This window comes from Toxorhynchites rutilus, chromosome 2 (genome assembly GCF_029784135.1).
Source record: "Toxorhynchites rutilus septentrionalis strain SRP chromosome 2, ASM2978413v1, whole genome shotgun sequence".
NCBI lineage: Eukaryota > Metazoa > Arthropoda > Insecta > Diptera > Culicidae > Toxorhynchites > Toxorhynchites rutilus.
The window spans coordinates 76,204,890-76,224,914 of NC_073745.1; the positions used below are offsets into that span (position 1 = coordinate 76,204,890).

Here is a 20,025-nt window from a genome sequence, read left to right on the forward strand (position 1 = left end):
TTCGCCCCGATGGTCAGATTTTTCGGTCCGCGCGATATGATTAGAGCGGTATTTGGTGTGTAATGCTATTCGATTTTCCTTTTCTCTGATTTGTGAGGGTCTTGTGTTCCGTGTTTTTTCTTTGTTTGTTCTTGGCTTCACGGGGAATTCGAGCAGGTGTTTGCGTTGTTTCTTCCCACCGCCTCACAGATCGAGAATGAAGAAGAAGAAAAGCTATTATATTCAGTGGTGAAAACGGCCTTTTAAGGAGTTTGTGAGTTTGCTTGTGAAAGGAAATTGTTTACCGTCTCTCCCGGCGCGGTCGAGGAAAGAATAGAAAATAAGTGAAAAGTGTGGCCGGTGGCGGAGCGAAAATGTTTCCGTTGATGCAGTAGTGCTCGGAGGAAAAAAAAAGTGGAAATGCCTTCAGGCGCTAATTAAATTCCGGTGCAAATTGGATTAGCTGCTAAGTGGTCCTGTGAAATTTATGAAATAATTTTGCATTGAAAGGGGTGTATAGAGGCGAGAGCTTTTCAGCATAACATCAAAAGTGTACCCGTAACCCATAACCCGTAAGTGAAATGGCTGAAGGAGGGTTCATCGGCTCGGGAGGTGGCGGAGCGAGTGGCTCTGGAGGATCAGCCGCAGGAAATTCTGCCGTAGCGTTTCACTTGGATATCAAAATCAAATCCATCGAGAGGATGCTGTTGCCACTGATGAAACAGGCAAGTTTCACACCCATTATCGCGTAGCCAAGCGAATGTAAATCAAGGTGTCAAAAATATTTCCGTTTCCGATGAAAATAGAAACCCAGGAGGTCGCGAAAACATTAGCTGGTACCCAGACATGTTTGTTCATGTGACAAACTACTCGTGCTCGGGGCGTCGTACCTCCAATGTGTTCGTGTGTCGATGTCACTTCGAGACGATGACGTTCAGGGTGACGTCAATTGAAAAAAAAACGCAGACTTGTAGATCAGTTTCATTTTTCATTGGCACTTGAAAATATCGATATGTTTTTTGTTTATTTGACAGCTAAGCTTCAAACCAAGCTTTATTTTTGGCATCAAGAAAACAAGAGCAACAACCACTACAGCCGGTAGTATTTTTTATTTTTTAATATTCTAAATATGTTCGGAGGGTGATTATGCAGTTTTAAAATTATCCCGGAATTCTTTGAAGTGATTCATAAAAATTTGGTTTCATTTGCTTGATTCTTAATCTCACTATCCGGCCGGATAGCAAATATTGGCCAGATAGAATGGATAGCGGTTAGTTTCCGGATATCCGTTTCATCTCTAATCGATATTCTTAGTTTGCTGTCAGATGCTGGTAATCACAAACTGCTGGTCGAAGGGATCATGATCTTGATCTGGTATTCAAGTTCTCAGCAGAATTGTACAAAACATCAATGGCTGCAATCAGCCTATCATAGTTCGCATTTAAATAATTGGTTCGTTACTCAAATCAGTCTTTTACCCATCCAACAAGAAAAAAAAAACATAAAACGTTCTTTAGCATGATCTGTTCTGGAGTGAAACTCTTCACTAAATAATACTATAAACCATTGACGGATGAAATTCATTCAAAATCTTGAAGGTTTTTCGGAAAAAAAATGAAGGACGGAGGCCGAAGAGTTGATTTGCAAAACCAACAAAAACCAATGACAGCTTTGGGGATAGCTCATGATGATTCAGTTCACTTGCCCCAAGATTGTTTCCGCTCAACATTGGTGTAAATGATTAGATTTTTCCTTGCCCGTCACGATTTGCTCCGAACTGCAAGTTTTCGTTGCGTTTATGAAGCGAATCGCAGATAGTGATGCGATCCATTGAATTTCGGTCGGATAGTATAGAATCAATACATTGTATCGTTTTACGTAATCAAGATTGAACATAGATGTTTTTGATGAACCTGCTAATTCATGGATGGCTGGTCCCGCCTCCTTTCCCTACAGCGGTTTGAGCAAAACGAGTTATCTAAAAGATAATTTATTTATTTTTTCTCAACATTGAAATCAGTTTAGCAAACATAAAAAAAACGAACTGATTTTATTTACAGATATAAGTTCAAAAAATTGCAATGTCAAAAGATAAGCCAATACTCAGTCATGTTCGCCACAGAACCGACACGGTCCCGACGAGGCCCTTGCAGCCAAGTGGTCCAGCACAAGTCCAACCGCCAGCCTTGTTTTGGATTGACTATGAATACCCTCATTCAGAGAAATCGAGAAAATTTCCTTTACGATAAATTCCTAGACCGGCACTTAAAAATCTTTCAATTTAATATCCTTTATATCTGTGTCTCGCGCGCAACTCTCAAACTTTTGTAGACTACTTTTATTTTTTTGAACTAATACAACTATAAGAACGACAAAATAAAAATAAAAATAGTCTATCATCACAAAGATCATGACAAACATAATAGAAATCAATACAAATTTAAAAAAAAAAATTAAAAAATTTAAATAATCTACATATTATAATCCGTTCAAAAAAAACTTCGTCAGATTCATTGGAAATATTGAAAACAAACTGCAAAAAAATGTCCACATTAAATTATCCGTTCGTATAAAACAGTCAGTAAAGATCTTCGTCATAAAAATAAGCAAAAACTCGTTCGGCTGTTAATAAAACACAGCTTTTACATGTGAAATACAGTGCCTCTTAAATTCTGTAAGAGTTGTTGCGCATTTAATATGTCTTGGCATCGAGTTGAACACATTTATTCCTTTGAAGTACAACGAATTTTGTGAAGCACATGACAAGAAATTAGGTGTTCTTAATTCATTCGCGTTTCTAATGTTATAACTATGAAAGTCACTTCCTCTTTCAACTCGATCACACAAATATCGAGGCAGTAAACCGTTAATTACTTTAAAAATGAACACCATAGTTAAATAAACAATTCTTTGCTTCACGGATAACCATTGCAGAGCGTCCAACATTAAAGATGAGGAAGTGAATCTGTTACATTTTAGTATCAACCGCATTATTTCGTTTTGCAAGCGCTGTAATCTCGATATTTGTGTATCATTGGCTAAAAATAAAATGGAAGAGCCAAAGTCTAAATGAGGAGAGATGATTGATTTGTATAGCTGTATTTTGCTGCAAATAGTTAAATCATTTTTCAATCGACATAAGATTCCATACTTTTTGGCAATTTTCTTGATGACATTGTCAATGTGAGTGTTGAACTTGAGTTTGTCATCAATAATCACGCCAAGATATTAAATTCGATCAATAGTCTCATTATCAATAACTATGGAGACGTTTTCATTTAAACGATTTCGCTAGATTACCATATATTTAGTTTTACTTATGTTCAATTTCAATTGCATATTCTTCAACCATCTACTTAAAGAATGTAAATCTCCATTCAAATGTAAAACGACCTGACCTAAATCATTAGCTGCAATGAATAGCACAGTATCATCTGCAAAAAATTGATATCACAAAATCGTAAAACTCTTCGCATGTCATTGATATACATAATCAATAAAAGGGGCCCTAATACACTTCCCTGAGGTACTCCAAGATTATTCCCTAGGGGATTGGAAATTGAATCATTAAAAATAGTCCGTTGAGTTCTGTCATTTAAATAGCTTTCAAACCATTTATATGCAGTACTCGTAAATCCAATGCGCTTAATCGTGTTCAACAACAAGGGCCTAGAAATTGTTTCGAAAGCGCGTTTTAGATCCAAGAAAACAGCAATGATATTCTCTTTGCACTCTAGCTTCTCTTTCCATTTTGCTAATACCAAGTTCAATGCGGTTTCACAGGAATGACCTTCCCGATATCCCGAATGTTCTGGTATTAGCAAAGCATTGCAATTTAAATATTCCAGCAGCTGACCTTTAACGACTACTTCTAATACTTTCTCTTACGTGTGCAACATATTGATGGGACGAAACTCTTCGGCTTTAATCGTTCCAGCAACCTATTGAATTGCAACTATTAAAGATTCCTTCCACACCTTAGGCCCATGCCCAGTTAGCAAAGATTTATTAATAAGGTCCAGCAAGATGTGATCAATGACATGAAAGCAATCTTGAATAACTCTAGCATTAACGTTATTCACTCCAGCCGTTTTTCCTAAAGAAAAGCAAATAGCAAAAAGTCCGTTTAATGTAATTGGGTGAAAACTTTCAAATCTACAACTACTATTAACCGGCTGTTTTATTTCATCAGGTTCATCAACCAATTCAATGGATTGATTGATCAATGAAACACTATTGACAAAATAATCATTAAACTTAGATGCTATAGCCTGTTCAGACTGTTCAAGTGTGCCATTAAAAGTTATGGACCGCGGTTTGCTTTTACTAGGTTTTAATAAAGATTTCAAAATTTTCCATAACTCCTTGCTGTTGCTTTGATGCAGATCAATCTTCCTCTGAATATATTCACAACGAGTTTTCTTAATCGATTGTGAATATATATTGCACGCGTTTGTGTACATATTCCAATGATTTCCATCATCTGTTCTACAAAATTTCTTGTACCATCTGCCTCTCTCACGTTTAAGGCGTAAAATATCCAAATTGTACCAGCTGTTCGAGTTTTTCATAGGAACAAATTTTTGCGTAACAAGCCGATTTCTACACGTTTTCAAGGTATTAGTTAGAACAGCCGCTGATTTATCTAAATTACCGACCTCGAATGGAAAATCCAGGCTTCTCACTACGAGATTCGAAACAGCATGCTTCGAATATTTCCTCCAGCACTTTAACTTCACAACATCTTCGTTTACCACGAGATTATCTACAATATTGATAATTAAAGTCTCATGATCGGTTATTTTCAAATTGGTATCCGTGACTGTGTAAATAGTATCAAAATTGGAATAAACATGATCAATTAAAGAACTATCAAACAGTTCAACCCTTTTATTGATAGATATTGATACATTTCTTGAAAAAGCAGAAAAGATTTATCGAATACAGATGTGGATGTTTGTTTTTCAAAATATTTATTTAGCGTGTCCACGTGGATGTTATCGATACCGCTTCCCCCTGATCGTGGACAAGCGTGGATATTTCCATAACTCCTACCCCCTTAAGGCGTCAAATTACGTAACACTAAAAATGAGGTTTTTGGACTCCCTCCAACCATTCCTATGCAACAAAAAGTAACGCAAGACGAACCCCCCTCCCCCCTATGTAACGTAACGCTAATCTGTACACAAAGTCAAATTCGTTTGAAATTTTTTTAGCTTTATTTTAAGTAATAAAAATACGTAACCAAATCAGATATCTGCCCAGATCGGAATCAAATGTTCAGACTAGAGATGGACGAGCGCTCACGAGCCACACGAGCCACACGGTTCTTAAATGAACGGCTCTTGAGTGAACCACGGTTCAAAAAAAAGACGGGTGGGTAATGTCGGGGACATAACCGGAGTGACGTAGGACTATACAAAGGGGACAGCTTTTGTTAAATATATATTTTAAATATATTGTTTTATTTTCTTCTTCTACGTGAATACCTACCTATCCACCTGAAAAATGGATTAGTTTACTGTTTACTCTTTATGAATATGTTGATGGTTCTGAAAAGAACCTTTTGTGTTGTGTTTTTGTTATCACTCGATGTTCCCATCTTGTTCGGTTAAACCTTCCTGTTTAGCTATTGCGTTTGCCACTCGCCACAGCTTTCACAGTTGGAAAATTTCTTCCCATCCAGCTTGTGACATGTTGTTCAGTAAATTACATTTAATGCGACGTGCCGGAGAAACACTTTGCCACTCACTGAAACTAATTGTTGCCTTGATGAGCGCCGAACCGAAGCTGCTCTGTTCTTGATGCGGGTTTTCTGATTGTCGTGAGCAGCTTTGCAAGCCAACTCGAGCACTCCGACGACCGAAACTCTATAATCGCTGTTAGGTATACTGGTGCTCCGGCACCAATCCGTTCGGCCTAGTTACCCTTGCGGAGCAATCAGTGAATGCGACCAACAGGGAACTGGAGACCTGCACGGTTCGGGTGAGACTTTGCCTTTCCTTAACTTGTCCTCCTTTGTTACGTCCACGATGCCGATGCCGTACAACCACACGGGTTTACGGTTTGAAAGAAAATAAGATATTTTTTGGGGTCCGCGTGTTTTATACTCTAGCGGTACACACTCACAGGATAGAGACAAATCGGCAGACTCAGCCAGAGGGGCGAGTTCAACGAGACGAACGAATGAGCGTTAAAAGGGAGCGATGGCAAAAAAATACATTCATTACGATTTGTTCGCTCGTTGGATTTACATGAAGGCTAAAAAGGGTCCTTTTCAGGATCACAAAATTATCTTCAATCTAGAGAGTTTATTGTTTTGTCACTCGATATTCCCATCTTGTTCGGCTAAACCTTCCTGTTTAGCGATTTGTTGCCACTCGCCACAGCTTTCACAGTTGGAAAATTTCTTCCTATCCAGCTTTGTGACATGTTGTACAGTAAATTACATTCAATGCGACGTGCCGAAGCGCCACTCAGTGTCGCATTGGAGGCGATTTTAACCTGTAATTTAACATTTGCGATGACAGTGGTACAGTGTCGACTTTCAATGTGGGGTCATAATTTGGATCTCTATGTGTACAAAAATGTCCAACTAAATAAGTCGCATTACATGTCCGTCCAATTAGCTAAATGTCGAACTAATTGTAAATTACTGTACTTTCAATCTGGAAACAATTTAAGAATTGGTGAAAATTGAATAATCAGGAAAGTCCCCAACTATTAATAAGCTCAGAACAACTGCCAAATTCACATACTCATCAGATCCTGGCAAACAAATGATGAAAAAATCAATTTGTGTTTTATTATTATTTTGGATAATGTTTTATAAAGCATTGAACTGTAATTCCTAAACTCTTTTTTGGAAGGTTTAATGGCCCTGAAAAGCGCCTTGTTTTATGGAATGGTTCCAATTTAGAAAACTTAGTACTCGTGGTTTTGAAAAAAAACCATTTCGAACGCCCTCGATGCCGCCTTGTTCTGGATTTGCCACCAAAGCAGATTGTGTAAAGAACAAACTTTTTTATTCTGCTACCTGCTGCCGTTTTGCGATTGCGTTTGCCACTCGCCACTCGCTGCAACTGCCTGTTGTCTTGATGTCCGCCGAACCGAATGTGTTCTGTTCCGAATGCGGGTTTTATTATCGTCGCAAGCAGCTTTGCCAGCTAACTCGATAACATCGGCGGCCGAAACTATATGTCGCCGGCTAGGCGAACCGATGTGGTGTACGGTTTGAATGAGAATGATCGTTACGGAAGGAAGGAAGGAAGGTCTTGTATTATAGAGACTTTAAACTTTTGCAGTTCATTCGTCTCTAGCCTTGAGAAAGGCCCTTTGAAAACTCTACTCTACTCTACTCCAGCGCTACCACCTCCGCCCTCTTGCCTTGAGAAAGGCACTCGATCCCTCGCCGTCCAGCCCGTCCAGCAACGATGTTTTCCAGTCGGTGTCCACACAAAGAATGGATCGTTACGGCAGCGGAGCGGGGATTTTTAAGCTGACTGGCTGGCTGGAGAATTACGCATGTGTGAGACTGCGACCAATGTTTCGTTCATTTTTTTCTTTTTCCTTTCCAATCGTGCTTCATTCTATTTCGCTGCTGCTCTGGTTGCCCGTTTTGGTCGGTACGATTTGAGGAGCACAAAATGGACCAATCAAAAATGGGCACATAGTGCATTTTGACAATGCTTGATATTTCACAATTATTCAATTATTTATCTCAAGAAAAATGAAATGTTATTCGTTATGATAGATGCGTAGATATATTTCCTATCAATTGATGCAAAAACCTTTGCGATCTATTGAGAAATGCTCGAGTTATAAGCGTTCCAAATCTTGCATTTTTTCCTACTTGTTCAGTGCCTAGATTTCCATTTCACCCCCTATATCTTCCGGTTAGACGTAGTCCTACGTCAAAAGACCCACGGTTCTTTTATGAGTCGTGGCTCTTTTATGAACCGCGGTTCATGTAAGAGCCGTTTATTTGAGGACCACGGTTCAAAAAAGAACTGCGGTTCGTAAAAGAACCGTGTTTTTTAAGAGCCGACTTATTGGTAAAGAACTGTGGATTGTACGCTTGTTCTGACGAACCGTGGCCTGCGGCAGTGCGAAACAAATATATGTTTCCCATGCTGCATGTTGGGGCTGCAGTGGCCTGTAATTGCGCCGGTCGATATAGGGAACCGAGCCGGGTGGGAGCAGGAACCGCTTTGTTCCTTCCCAGGAGGGCAACTGGGCCGGACTCCTTGGGTTGGCTTCGCCTCATGAAGCCAACGTCGCAATTGGACTGGACTAGCCGACTTAGCTAGCAGCAATCGCTTTCACTCGATGAGCATTGAGAAAGGCTTTCTCAATTTACCCTTTCGGAAAACTTTAAACTCTTTTAATTGCGGCAGAGGTGGAGGACTCGGACGTTCCGGCGGTCGGACGCAAACACTGGAGACTTATGGCTATTTACACTTTCATTTTATTCACACTTTTCTCTTCTTTATTTCTTATGAATTTCGATCTTTACACTTTGATTGTTGGGTAGCGACTGATTCGCTCCGCAGTGGGCGCGTCACATTCATGATGTGGCACCGAAACGGTATTCTTCTTGCTGGTGGTGCAGCTTCTTACTGCTGACGGTGCAGTTTCATTGCTGCTGCTGCTGCTGCTGATGTTTATCTTCTTCTCTGCTGATGGTCTCCAATGTTCACTGCACCACGGCTCACGCAAAACTGAATGCCGTGCCTGTTCTGTTCTTGTTTTTGAAGGGACTTTAACCCAAATGTCATTCTTCCCTGTAAGAAAATTTTAATCTTGGTGAACAGGCCGGTTTCTTTCATGAATCGGATCATTTTATTCTCGAAAGGTGGGGAAAGTACTAACTCCAGGTTGTGGTTTAAATCGTTGGCCGAACGTTCATGATCGTAGGCTTTGCACTCTATTAGTATGTGGGGAATGGATAGGGCTACACCGCAGGTGATGCAGTTGGAGGGATCTTGTTGGTGATTAGGAAACTATGGGTTAGGTTAGTGTGTCCAATGCGGAGGCGGGAAAGGATTCGACGATGTTGTGGAACGGGATTATCAGGCAAACTAGATGTAACTGGTTTGATTCGCCGCAAGGCAGTGTTATGCCTGCTGAACCATTCCGAGTCCCATGATTCTCTTATGGCATTTTTGGTCCAACGTATAGCATCCATAGAAGCCACAGCAACCCCCTCAATCTCACAGTTCTGACCTAAACCCGCCAATTTGTCGGCTTCCTCATTACCGAGAATTCCAGAGTGACCTGGAATCCAGCAAAAGGAGATATTTCTCTCTAATGCGAATATCTCAGTAGAAAGAAGCCAAGGGTGTTTGGTAGAAGCGGATTTCAGCTCTTGTAGACAACTTGCTGAATCGCTGAAAATAATCACTGGTTTTCCAGACTGGGGAGGGTTAAGGGCGGAGGCTTTCAAAAGAGCGTAGGCTTCCGCACTGAATATCGAACAGGATGATGGTAAGGAGGAACAAATATTTGTACCTTCGCTAGTAATTCCATAGCCAACCTTGTCGTTGGCAACGGAACCATCAGTGAAGATACAGTGAAAACCTTCATACCTCTCGCTACACAATTTGAGGAAATGTTGTTGGATTTCATATGGAGGATCTCCGACTCTAACTTGGTTCAGTAGGGAAAGATCTATTTTAGGAGGGGATTGGTTCCAGGGTCTAATTTTGGTTCTAGGTAAGGTAGCTATGGAAGGAAGGTTGAAGTTGGTCAAGGAGTGTAGTGTAGTTTGTTAGCTCTCAGTACCAGGGGAGCATCAACGCGACCTTTGAGACTAAGCCAACGCACAGCCTTAGTTACCACGCAGACCGTCAAATAATGCTTGAACGTTAGCTGACCACATTCGGCCATCACTGCAGAGGTAGGACTTGTTATGAACATACCGGAAGCAGTTCTGAAAACTTTGTTGTACAACGGACATAGCTTCTTATCAACATTATCACCTCTACTGAAAAAGCCAGCGCAATAAAACATTTTGGATAGAAGCCAGCAGTTGACGATTTGCATGATAGATGTTCTATGAGCACATGGAACTCTAGATGCAATCGTTCTGATTATTTGGAGGCGTTTAATCGAAGTACTCCTCACATAGTTTATGTGGTGAATAAAGCTGAGCGTTCGGTCAAGATGAATCCCAAGGATCTTGAGAGATGTACCTTCTACTATAGTGGTTTGATTAAGTATAGGTTTTGGTAATTTACTGATCTTTTTTCTATTGTTGCTCATGTGTAGGAGTTGGGATTTTTCTGGGGAAATTGTGAAGCCTGTTTTATCTGCCCATTCTGCAACGGAGTTGATGGCGGATTGAAGTTTTCTTCTGGCCATCGGTTTGAAGTGATTGAAGGAGATTAGAGTAATATCATCTGCATACACCAAAACATGAACATCAAGTAGAATATTAACGAAGAGGGATTGCATACAGATCAAAAATAAAGTAGGAGAAATAACTGACCCTTGTGGAATACCGTTTTCCTGGATCCTAATCCCGGAACGGTAGTTGCCGATTATGACTCTTCTATCTTCTATCATCAAGGAAACGTAACGTAACGACCCATGCGACCTTTGATTCCCCATTCCTCGAGAGATTTGAGGATTGGGAAACGCCAGGCACGGTCGTATGCTTTTGACAGGTCAAGAGATACAATGTCACCATGCATGCATCTTTCCAGGTAGGAATCGAGGAGATACTCAAGTTCGGTTAGATAATCGTCTGTACTGTACTGTAGACTCCATTATAGTGATGAGTCTCCTATTGACCATCTTCTCAAGAACCTAACCTTTACAGTTCAGTAGAGTAATTGGACGGTAACTGTCGGCATAGATTTTATTTTTACCGGGCTTCGGGAGAGGAACCATTAGTCCTTCCTTCCAGTCCACAGGAATTTCTCCTTGGTCCCAAACTTGGTTGAAGACCGATAGTAGGATGGTTTTACCGATTAGGGGAAGATTCTTGAGAAGAGGGTAGCCAACATCGTCAGGACCGGCGGATGAACCATGTACTCCGCGAAGAGCCCATTCAAGCTCCTCAAATGCAAACTCCTTATTATACTCCGCGTCAAGATCAAAGGTAGGAGGGGAGGATTCTGAATTTATTGTGTGGGATAAAAACTGTTGGGAGTAATTGGAGGAAGATGAAGCTTGTGAAAAATAATCTGCAAGATGTTTAGTAATGGTGGATGGATTATCTGTGAGAACATTATTGATGGATAGTTTGATACAGTGACGACTTTTGCTGCCACTCAAACGATTGATTTTGTCCCAGATATCCTTTGAGGTACTTTCAGGACCGATGGCGGAGATGAAATTCTCCCAGCTGTCCTGTTTGGCTTGACGAATTATACTTCTGGCTGCATTTCTAGCAGCTTTAAACTCTGAATGAGCTGTTGAGTTTACTTGTGCCAATCTCTGAAGAGCTCGAAGCTTTTTGCGACGCAGTTTTATAGCTGCCCGCACTTCGGGTCTCCACCAGGGAACTGTTTTTTTATCAGGTGAACCGCTAGTTCGAGGAATGTGATTTTTCCCGATATCAAAAAGTGATTTAACGAAAGCCTCAGGAGTAGATGGTGGTGTACAGGTAAAATAGTCAAAGACTTCATTCTGGTAATCATGCCAATCGGTGAATGCCGTGCCGTGACAAACGTGCATTTTTATGCCGTTGAGCACAGCTTGCTTTAGCGACGGCTGGCTCATAGTTGCAATGTGGGAGGGGTAATTCGTGGTGTGCAAATTCTGCATGCTGTTAGATGCTGTCGCTTCAGTTTGGTTGGCGTAGAACTGAACACTGCTTTTTAAGCGATATTTTTTAGCTGTTTGTATGTTTGTAAATTTTGGCGGATTGCATATTTTCTCGAAACCCCATCAATATGGGTATCAAATGAAAAGGCTTGACTAGTAGAGCACAGTTATTTATGATAAATCCAACTCCAAAATGAAATGATTTGACTAATATAATACACTTAATCATGAAAACATTCCATTCGAAACATTTTAATAATGTTTTGCTTCCATTTTTTACATATCCGAATAAAACAGTTCGTGAAAAGAGCCGTCGAGCCGCTCAACTGAACCGAATCTTTTTAGTGAGCGCATGGCTCTGAGCCTGAAATGAACCGTTTCGCCCATCTCTAGGTCAGACGGAAGTTGATTATATGCAAGTAGTGATTTCGGAAGATCTTTCGACAAGTTCATAGAATTTCGAAGAAACCGAGACGGAAAATTAATTCTCCCGACCGTTGGGATTGGTGCTTTCAAACCATCAAACCATCTTTAGATGAGAAGACATGGACTGGTATAAACTGATGTTGATTTACACAAAAATAACTACTCCTTCGTTCAATGCAGCAGTTTAGGTTGTTACAATTCACTACTTGCAAAAGGCCTTGGGATGTCTTTACGTGGCGAGCAAACCACTCCACTTGATATCGTACTTATTCCGTTTCGTCGATTCGGGAGCTTGCGGACTTAATAGGGGAAAGTCGCGAAAGACCCCTGTATTATTAATAAATTACATGTATATTTTAAATTTTAATGATGTACAAACTTGCAATACAGTGTATCAAGCGGTGCCTTCGATTCGAGATGCATCAAGCGGTGCCTGCTTACACCCCCTCCCCCCTACTTGCGTTACGTTATTTATGCACGACGCCTATGTTGTCCACGTGATATGTGGACGGTCCCTTTAGCTTCTTCTACAAAACCACGTCAATAATTAGTCCTTTTCAGAGCCCTTTCTACTCCAAGTTTAAAACTATCCAACAATTCGACACAAAAATAGAAAAGCCGAAAAAGCTAATCCTTTGTCAGGCTTCGGAAGCAAAGTGTTTCCCCCATATTTGCTACCTCATCTCGCCAGCTCTAAATCAGCAAAAAAGCGAAAACAACAATTAGTGACTCTGAGCAATTGAAGTTGCCGTTCGTCCTTCTGGACTTTGCGTTCAATTAAACAATTACGTTGAATGGTAGCTACCTACTGGTGCAATTTTCCATTTCATGGCGTCAAAATCTTTTGCTTTTTGAAGCGAAATGGTCAATTGGTTTTTCCTGGGTTGATATTTCGCTGTCACGTTGTCTCAATTAGAGTGAAGTATATTCGCTTGGTTAGTGAAAATATTCCTTTCCATTCTTTTTTTTTGTCTGAATGAAGCTTGGATTTGTGCGGAATACTATAGAACGCGAAACTGCATCTGTTGAATGAAAACATTGGCGAATCTAGGACGGATAACTACAAATCATTCTACGGAACGTTATTTCAGCCGTTTGCTTCGTAGCATTTTATCGTATTTTTCTCCCTAAAATTCTATACAGCTCATCAAACCATGGTTCAAATACAAGCTGACAAAATATTTCATTTGCATATATAAACAAAAATGTTTCGCTTTACCATCACCATACGACCGAATCGGTGATGGAAAATCCGTGGAAATCTCCATTAAATTATTGAAGCCGAACAGAGTCGCGAGTAAGCTTGACGTCTGGTTTTCACAACCTCATCGGACATATTCCAGCCTTGGTTCTCAGACTCAGAAAACCTATCTTCAACTAACCAGACCACGCTGAAAATTAAACGTAAACACTTTAAAAAAAAAAAAAAAAGGCGGCCACAAATAAACGCTGGATTCCATTAATACTAACTAATGGTGTTGATGAGGAACCAGAAAGTGAAAAATCTTGTCATTGGCAGCGCCAATGACGGGTTTTTTTTTTGCAACCGAACCGTAGCCGTAGAATCGGACCGCGTATTGGATAATATCTGTTTTATTGGTGCAGTGCTGGCATATAACTTGGAATGTTCCACTCGAACGCTGCGAATATTTTTTGCAAAGCAGACCTCACCGAAACGACGAAAGCGAAAAATGTTGGACCCCGAACAAGATTGTAATGCAAATCAACACATGTTTCCCTGTTGCGGCGCAATGGTGATTTCTCATCCATCTGGCCGAATCTGGCCCATCCATCCGTGTTCCCGGCGCTCGTAATAAACTATTGCTATAAATAGACTATTTCCACTAACAATTGTCAGCGGTATTCGTTTGGTATTCCTTGCATGCCCCGTCTATCGGCCGGATGCCTAGACCATTCCCCCCATCATCACTATGCGCGGGGATAAATACGCAGACTAATGAATAAGCGATGAAACTGTACGGGTAAACATGCGGCCGGTGGGTGGCAGGAGAGGAAGCGGGTGGTTCACATCTGAAAATCCGTCTAGCGAAATGTTGGCTAAAATCAGAAAAACTGAATATCGATGGCGAACGAAAATAAATATTAACCACAGAAAGAAGGGGATTCCGCCACGAATACAAGGTTATTGTCATGAGCATGTAAACTTTTTTTCGCGTGTTTAAAAAAAAAACTAGAAAAAAAAATACTACTATTCAGCAGTAATTTATTCCGACCGTTGTCACTATCCTTGGGTTCATCGCAATAAGTTGTATCGATAAGCACAATGTTGTCAGTTTTATGAACTCGCTGGCCTCTTAGTACGGTATATGATATGTTTCAAACATGAAAATTGTGGATTTATGGAGCTTTTTGGGGTTAGAAAACCTACAAAAATCATTTGCATTTATAGAGATTTTTTGGACTTTTCAAAAGCAACATTCTACTGTTACAGATTACAAATTATTTGGTTTTAATACAGGATTTACAAATCACAGTATTCCATTCAGTTATGGCGTGTGAAGACATTTAACAACGTGAACATATATTGTAGACATTGAAAATAATGTGAATGCAGGTAAACCTTTTTTGTGCGGGGGATAGGGACCGCAGGAAAAAAATCGTGCGAAACTTCACCAGTAGCTTTAAAAATCGTGTTCGGTGCTCAATTTGAAAAATCCTTTTTTGTGCAGCACATAGGGACCGCATAAAAAGGTTTCCCCTAAGAAAATAACACAAATCCACGCCGTTCACCGTTAGATTTCCTTTTGTTTCCCTGCATTGCGATGGGACAGTTCGCCTTTTCGGTTGCGCGTGGCTGTGTTGTGCTTTTAATTGCATGTCGAAACTTGTTGCTATTAGAGCTCATGTCATGCGCCACTTAGAGCATTTGATGGAAGGATGGGAATGATTTGAGAAGTGGATAATTTAGACGCAAATATATAACTTCGTCAAATATGCTTCTTTTCATATACCGCACAGAAAAATCACCCAAGAACAGAAAACCGCACAAAAACAGGTTTTCCTGTATTGTCTAATACAATACTCATTATATTGGGCGACAGTAGAAACAAATGGCCATTGCGATTTATATTCTAGTCTTGGGTTGAATTTCGTATGGAAGAATCGAATCAAAAATTCGATTTTTCTCCGTCAATTTCTCAAAAGTGTAAAAATACGATTTTTGGAAACCTGCTTTAATTTTGAAAATGTCGCGTCAAGTACTTATGTCAGTGGATAAAAAAAATGGTACGCTGAATCCTCGAAACATTATGCAGGATTTTATGCAAACTCGTCTTTGGAGTTGACAATACCATATCAGATAGCAGTGAAACGATGTGGGTATACAGACATTGGTCATTTGAGCCTCTTTGCATACTTGAAATATTCAAAAAAAGAATTAGACTACTAATCCTAATTTATTTTAAATTAAAAAAGATACAAAATTTTGAAAAACCGAAAAAAAATCGATGGACTTTTTATGATTTGTCGCGTTTTTTTTTCAAATTTTCATTTCCAAGCCGTGGAAAAAAATTTAAGGAAATTACGGTTTTTCACCATAGCTTTTATAGTGGAACCATTTTTTTTTTTCAAAATATATATTTTATAAGGGCACATGTGACGTTAGCCTGACAGGGCCGGGAGTCCAATATTTTGACAATTTTTGTCTTACAACTATGTTAGTAATATGTAACCGATTACTCGCGGTTGGCTCGAGGTTAGTATTATAAAGATCTCATAATTGGGATGTTGCAGTCTCCAGTACTATGTATGTGTGGCCGACACGGGATACTTCCTATTGGGATGTACTGACCATTGATCAGCGACGCCCCCCTAGTCTGTACCTCATATCAATCGTGGTGCATCTCTCTTGACTCGAGGAATCCAGGGTAGAATGGTCACTGGGCGGTACAATCTTCAGCTCGTGTAGAGTTGCCATGAGCGGTACAACCTTTGGCTCTTGTTGAATGATCAGTGGCCTGCACAACCTTCGACCTGTGTATCTGTAAAGAGTATGTGTATGCATTGCCGCGACTAAGTAAAAGTTTATCGATTGGATAGGAGGGATATGATACAGGGATACAACGGAGGAAACATCATCAAACGTTGACATCGGCGTTTCTGAGGAACAGGTATAGATGAAGCAGAAGATCAGGATCACGGCTACCTAAGATATCCCGGACGGGGATATCCGATTGTCTGCCTAGTGCCCTCAATGCAATGGAAAGCTGAGAGCGGGATAGTGGAACCATATAGGGATTCAGAAAAAATATCTCATTTTCTGATTTGGTACCCTATACAATATTTTCCATAGCGCTGGTCATAAGATTTGGAGGCACTTTCTACGAATACACGAATACTATAAAATCATAGATTTTGGGAAAATAGAAAAATATTGCAAACGGTGAAAAACTGGAAAAATATCTTCGTACCGCGCAATGCTCGAAATTTTCTTAAAAAATGTTTAAGGGGTTTTACTAGGACACAAACGCATTTTCGTCGTAGCACTACGGGATTATATTGTTCAATCCGCTTGTTTATCACTTCAAATATCGTTTAAGAATGCATCTAAATTTTGAAGTAAAAATTTTTATTTAAAATTTGAAAATTTAAAACTGCCTTCTCGCTCCAAAAACAAATAACCCGCTATGTCTGATAATACAAATATATCATGTATTTGTCGGTTCGTGTTGATACGTATCAGATAACTTACGTGCCGGAATAGTATAAATCCGTGTTTTTTTCTCTGTGTGCCACATACTTCTCTCTTTTTTTTTTATCAATTCGTTTATTTTTACAGGCTCAGTTACTTAAGTTTAAAGGAGCCGAATTCTTAAATATAATTTTGAAACTATATATATAAACAATTTTCTTACATCTATGGTTAGTAAGGTGGAAAACCGATTACTCGCGGTGTACTCGAGTTTAGGAGGGTGACATATTTTTAGGAGAAGGATGGGATATAAGGAAATTGTAACAATGTTGATGAACACTCATTTCATAAATCTTTTCGTATATCTATAGTGTATTTACATTTCAACTTATTCTACTATTTATAGCAAGGGGAATTACCCGCAAAGGAAGGAAAGGAGGGTATAAGGATGTAGGGACAATCACACACGAAGATCTATAGCTTTAAGGAAAACATATATATGGGACATGTAATCAAGGTCTAACCGAGCCAACACATCTCTCACCGGCACATTGGGCTGTCTTCCTCGGGCCCGAAGGGAGTTTTCTAAATTCGATCTGGCGACCAGATACACCTCGCACGACCAAACAATGTGCTCGATGTCGTGATAACCTTGGCAACAAACGCAGAGATTGCTGCTGGCAAGATTGAAACGGAAAAGTAGTGCATCTAACGAACAGTGATTGGACATGAGTCGGGAGAAGGTGCGAATAAAGTCTCAACTCAAGTCTAGACTTTTGAACCACGGTTTGAGGCTAACCTTAGGGATAATCGAGTGAAACCACCGGCCCAATTCATCTTCATTCCACTTGCGTTGCCAGTTAGCGATGGTATTTTTGCGGACTAAAGAATAAAATTCATTGAAGGCGATTTGACGCTGATAAATATCGCACCTACCTTTGCTAATGAGTCAGCCCTCTCATTACCCGGAATTGAGCAATGAGAAGGGACCCACACAAAGGTAATGACATAACAGCGTCTGGGTAAAGCACTCAAAATTTTTCGTATTCTCTCAAGGAAGTACGGCGAGTGCTTTTCCGGCCTCACTGAACGGATAGCTTCGACAGAGCTAAGACTATCCGTTACAATGTAATAGTGTTCAACAGGTCGTGAGGCGACGCTGTCCAGCGCCCAATGAATTGCTGCCAATTCAGCAATATACACTGAGCAAGGATTCTGAAGACTGTGTGAGGTGCTAAAAAATTCGTTGAACACTCCAAATCCTGTGGACTCGTTTATAGTGGACCCATCAGTAAAGTACATATTATCACAATTGATACCCCCATACTTTTCATCGAAGATCGTTGGAGCGATCCTCGATCGTTGGTAATCTGAATATCCATGGATATCTTGCTTCATGGACAGATCAAAATGCACAGAGGAATTGATGTAGTCAGGGAAACAAACACGGTTGGGAATATACGAAGAAGGATCAACCTGCATGGAGATGAATTCATGATATGAACTCATGAATCCGGAGTGAAAATTTAGCTCGATCAGCTGCTCAAAATTTCCGATCACCAATGGGTTCATAACCTTACACCGGATGAAGAACCGAAGAGATAATAAATTGAAGCGATCTATTAGTGGGAGTAGGTCTGCCAAAACCTCGAGACTCATGGTATGCGTTGAGGGCATACATCCCAACGCGATACGGAGACAAAGATACTGAATTCGCTCGAGTTTAATGAGGTGTGTTTTGGCAGCTGATTGAAAACAGAAACTGCCATACTCCATCACTGAGAGAATAGTTGTTCGATACAACATTATAAGATCTTCGGGATGGGCTCCCCACCAGGTGCCGGTAATTGTACGGTGAAAGTTTATTCTTTGTTGACATTTTTTACTCAGATACCTAATATGGGCCCCCCAAGTACATTTGGAGTCGAACCAGACACCAAGATACTTGAATGACATAGCATGAGTGATCGGTTTACCCAAAAGTTGAAGCTTTGGTTTTGCTGGTCTATGCTTCCTAGAAAAAACCACCATCTCTGTTTTCTCCGTGGAGAATTCGATCCCTAGCCCAATGGCCCAGGTTGAAAAATTGTTCAAAGTATCTTGTAAGGGTCCTTGCAGGTCGGATTCGTTTGTTCCTACGACAGACACCACTCCATCATCTGCAAGTTGTCTTAGGCTGCAATTTTGTGTAAGGCAATTGTCGATGTCGCTTACATAGAAGTTGTACAAAAGGGGGCTTAAACATGAGCCCTGGGGGAGGCCCATGTAAGAGACCCGACTTACTGCCGAATCTCCGTGAGAAAAGTTCAAATGTTTCTCACAAAGCAAGTTATATAACATATTATTCAATAGAGGCGGCAGACCCCGAGAATGGAGTTTGTCTGACAGGACCTCTATTGAAACAGAATCAAAGGCCCCCTTTATGTCCAAGAATACTGAAGCCATTTGTTTTTTTTCGGCGTAAGCCATTTGAATTTCTGAAGAAAGCAACGCAAGACAATCATTCGTCCCCTTGCCCCTGCGGAACCCATATTGTGTATCTCAGAGTAGGCCATTCGTTTCAACCCATCGATCAAGGCGAAACAAGATCATTTTCTCCAACAATTTCCGTATACAAGACAGCATTGCTATTGGGCGGTACGAATTGAAGTCGGACGCGGGTTTCCGGTTTTTTGAATAGCTATAACTCGTACTTGTCTCCAATCATCTGGAACAATATTATTCTCCAGAAACCGATTGAATAAATTCAACAAGCGATGTTTCGCCACATCAGGGAGGTTTTTCAGCAAGTTGAACTTAATTCTATCCGATCCCGGAGCAGAATTGTTACATGAGAGCAGAGCAAGAGAGAATTCTACCATCGAAAACTCGGAATCAAGATCGCACCTATCTTGTGGTATATCTCGAACAATTTTTTGCACAGGAGCGGAATCAGGACAAACCTTCCGTGCAAAATTAAAAATCCATCGATGTGAATATTCCTCGCTTTCATTGGATGAAGAGCGATTTCTCATGTTTCGAGCCACTTTCCATAATTTTTTCATTGACGTTTCTCGTGACAAACCTCCCACGAAATTTCGCCAATAAGCACGTTTTTTCCCTTTGATTAAGTTTTTAAATTGATCTTCAAGGGCTAAATACGTTTGAAAATTTTCAGGGGTTCCACGTTTCCGAAAAGCTTTAAATGCATTCGATTT

At 40.3% G+C, this 20,025-nt stretch overlaps 1 protein-coding gene across 1 annotated transcript in view; it reads left to right on the forward strand.

Annotated features, from left to right (window-relative positions):
• Positions 1-20,025, forward strand: part of LOC129771625 (alpha-catulin) — a 400,279-nt gene continuing 380,254 nt past the window's right edge. The window contains exon 1 of the mRNA XM_055775469.1: positions 1-704. Within this exon, the coding sequence (XP_055631444.1) occupies positions 561-704 (144 nt within the window). The 5' untranslated portion in view covers positions 1-560. The remainder of the gene's footprint in view (positions 705-20,025) is intronic.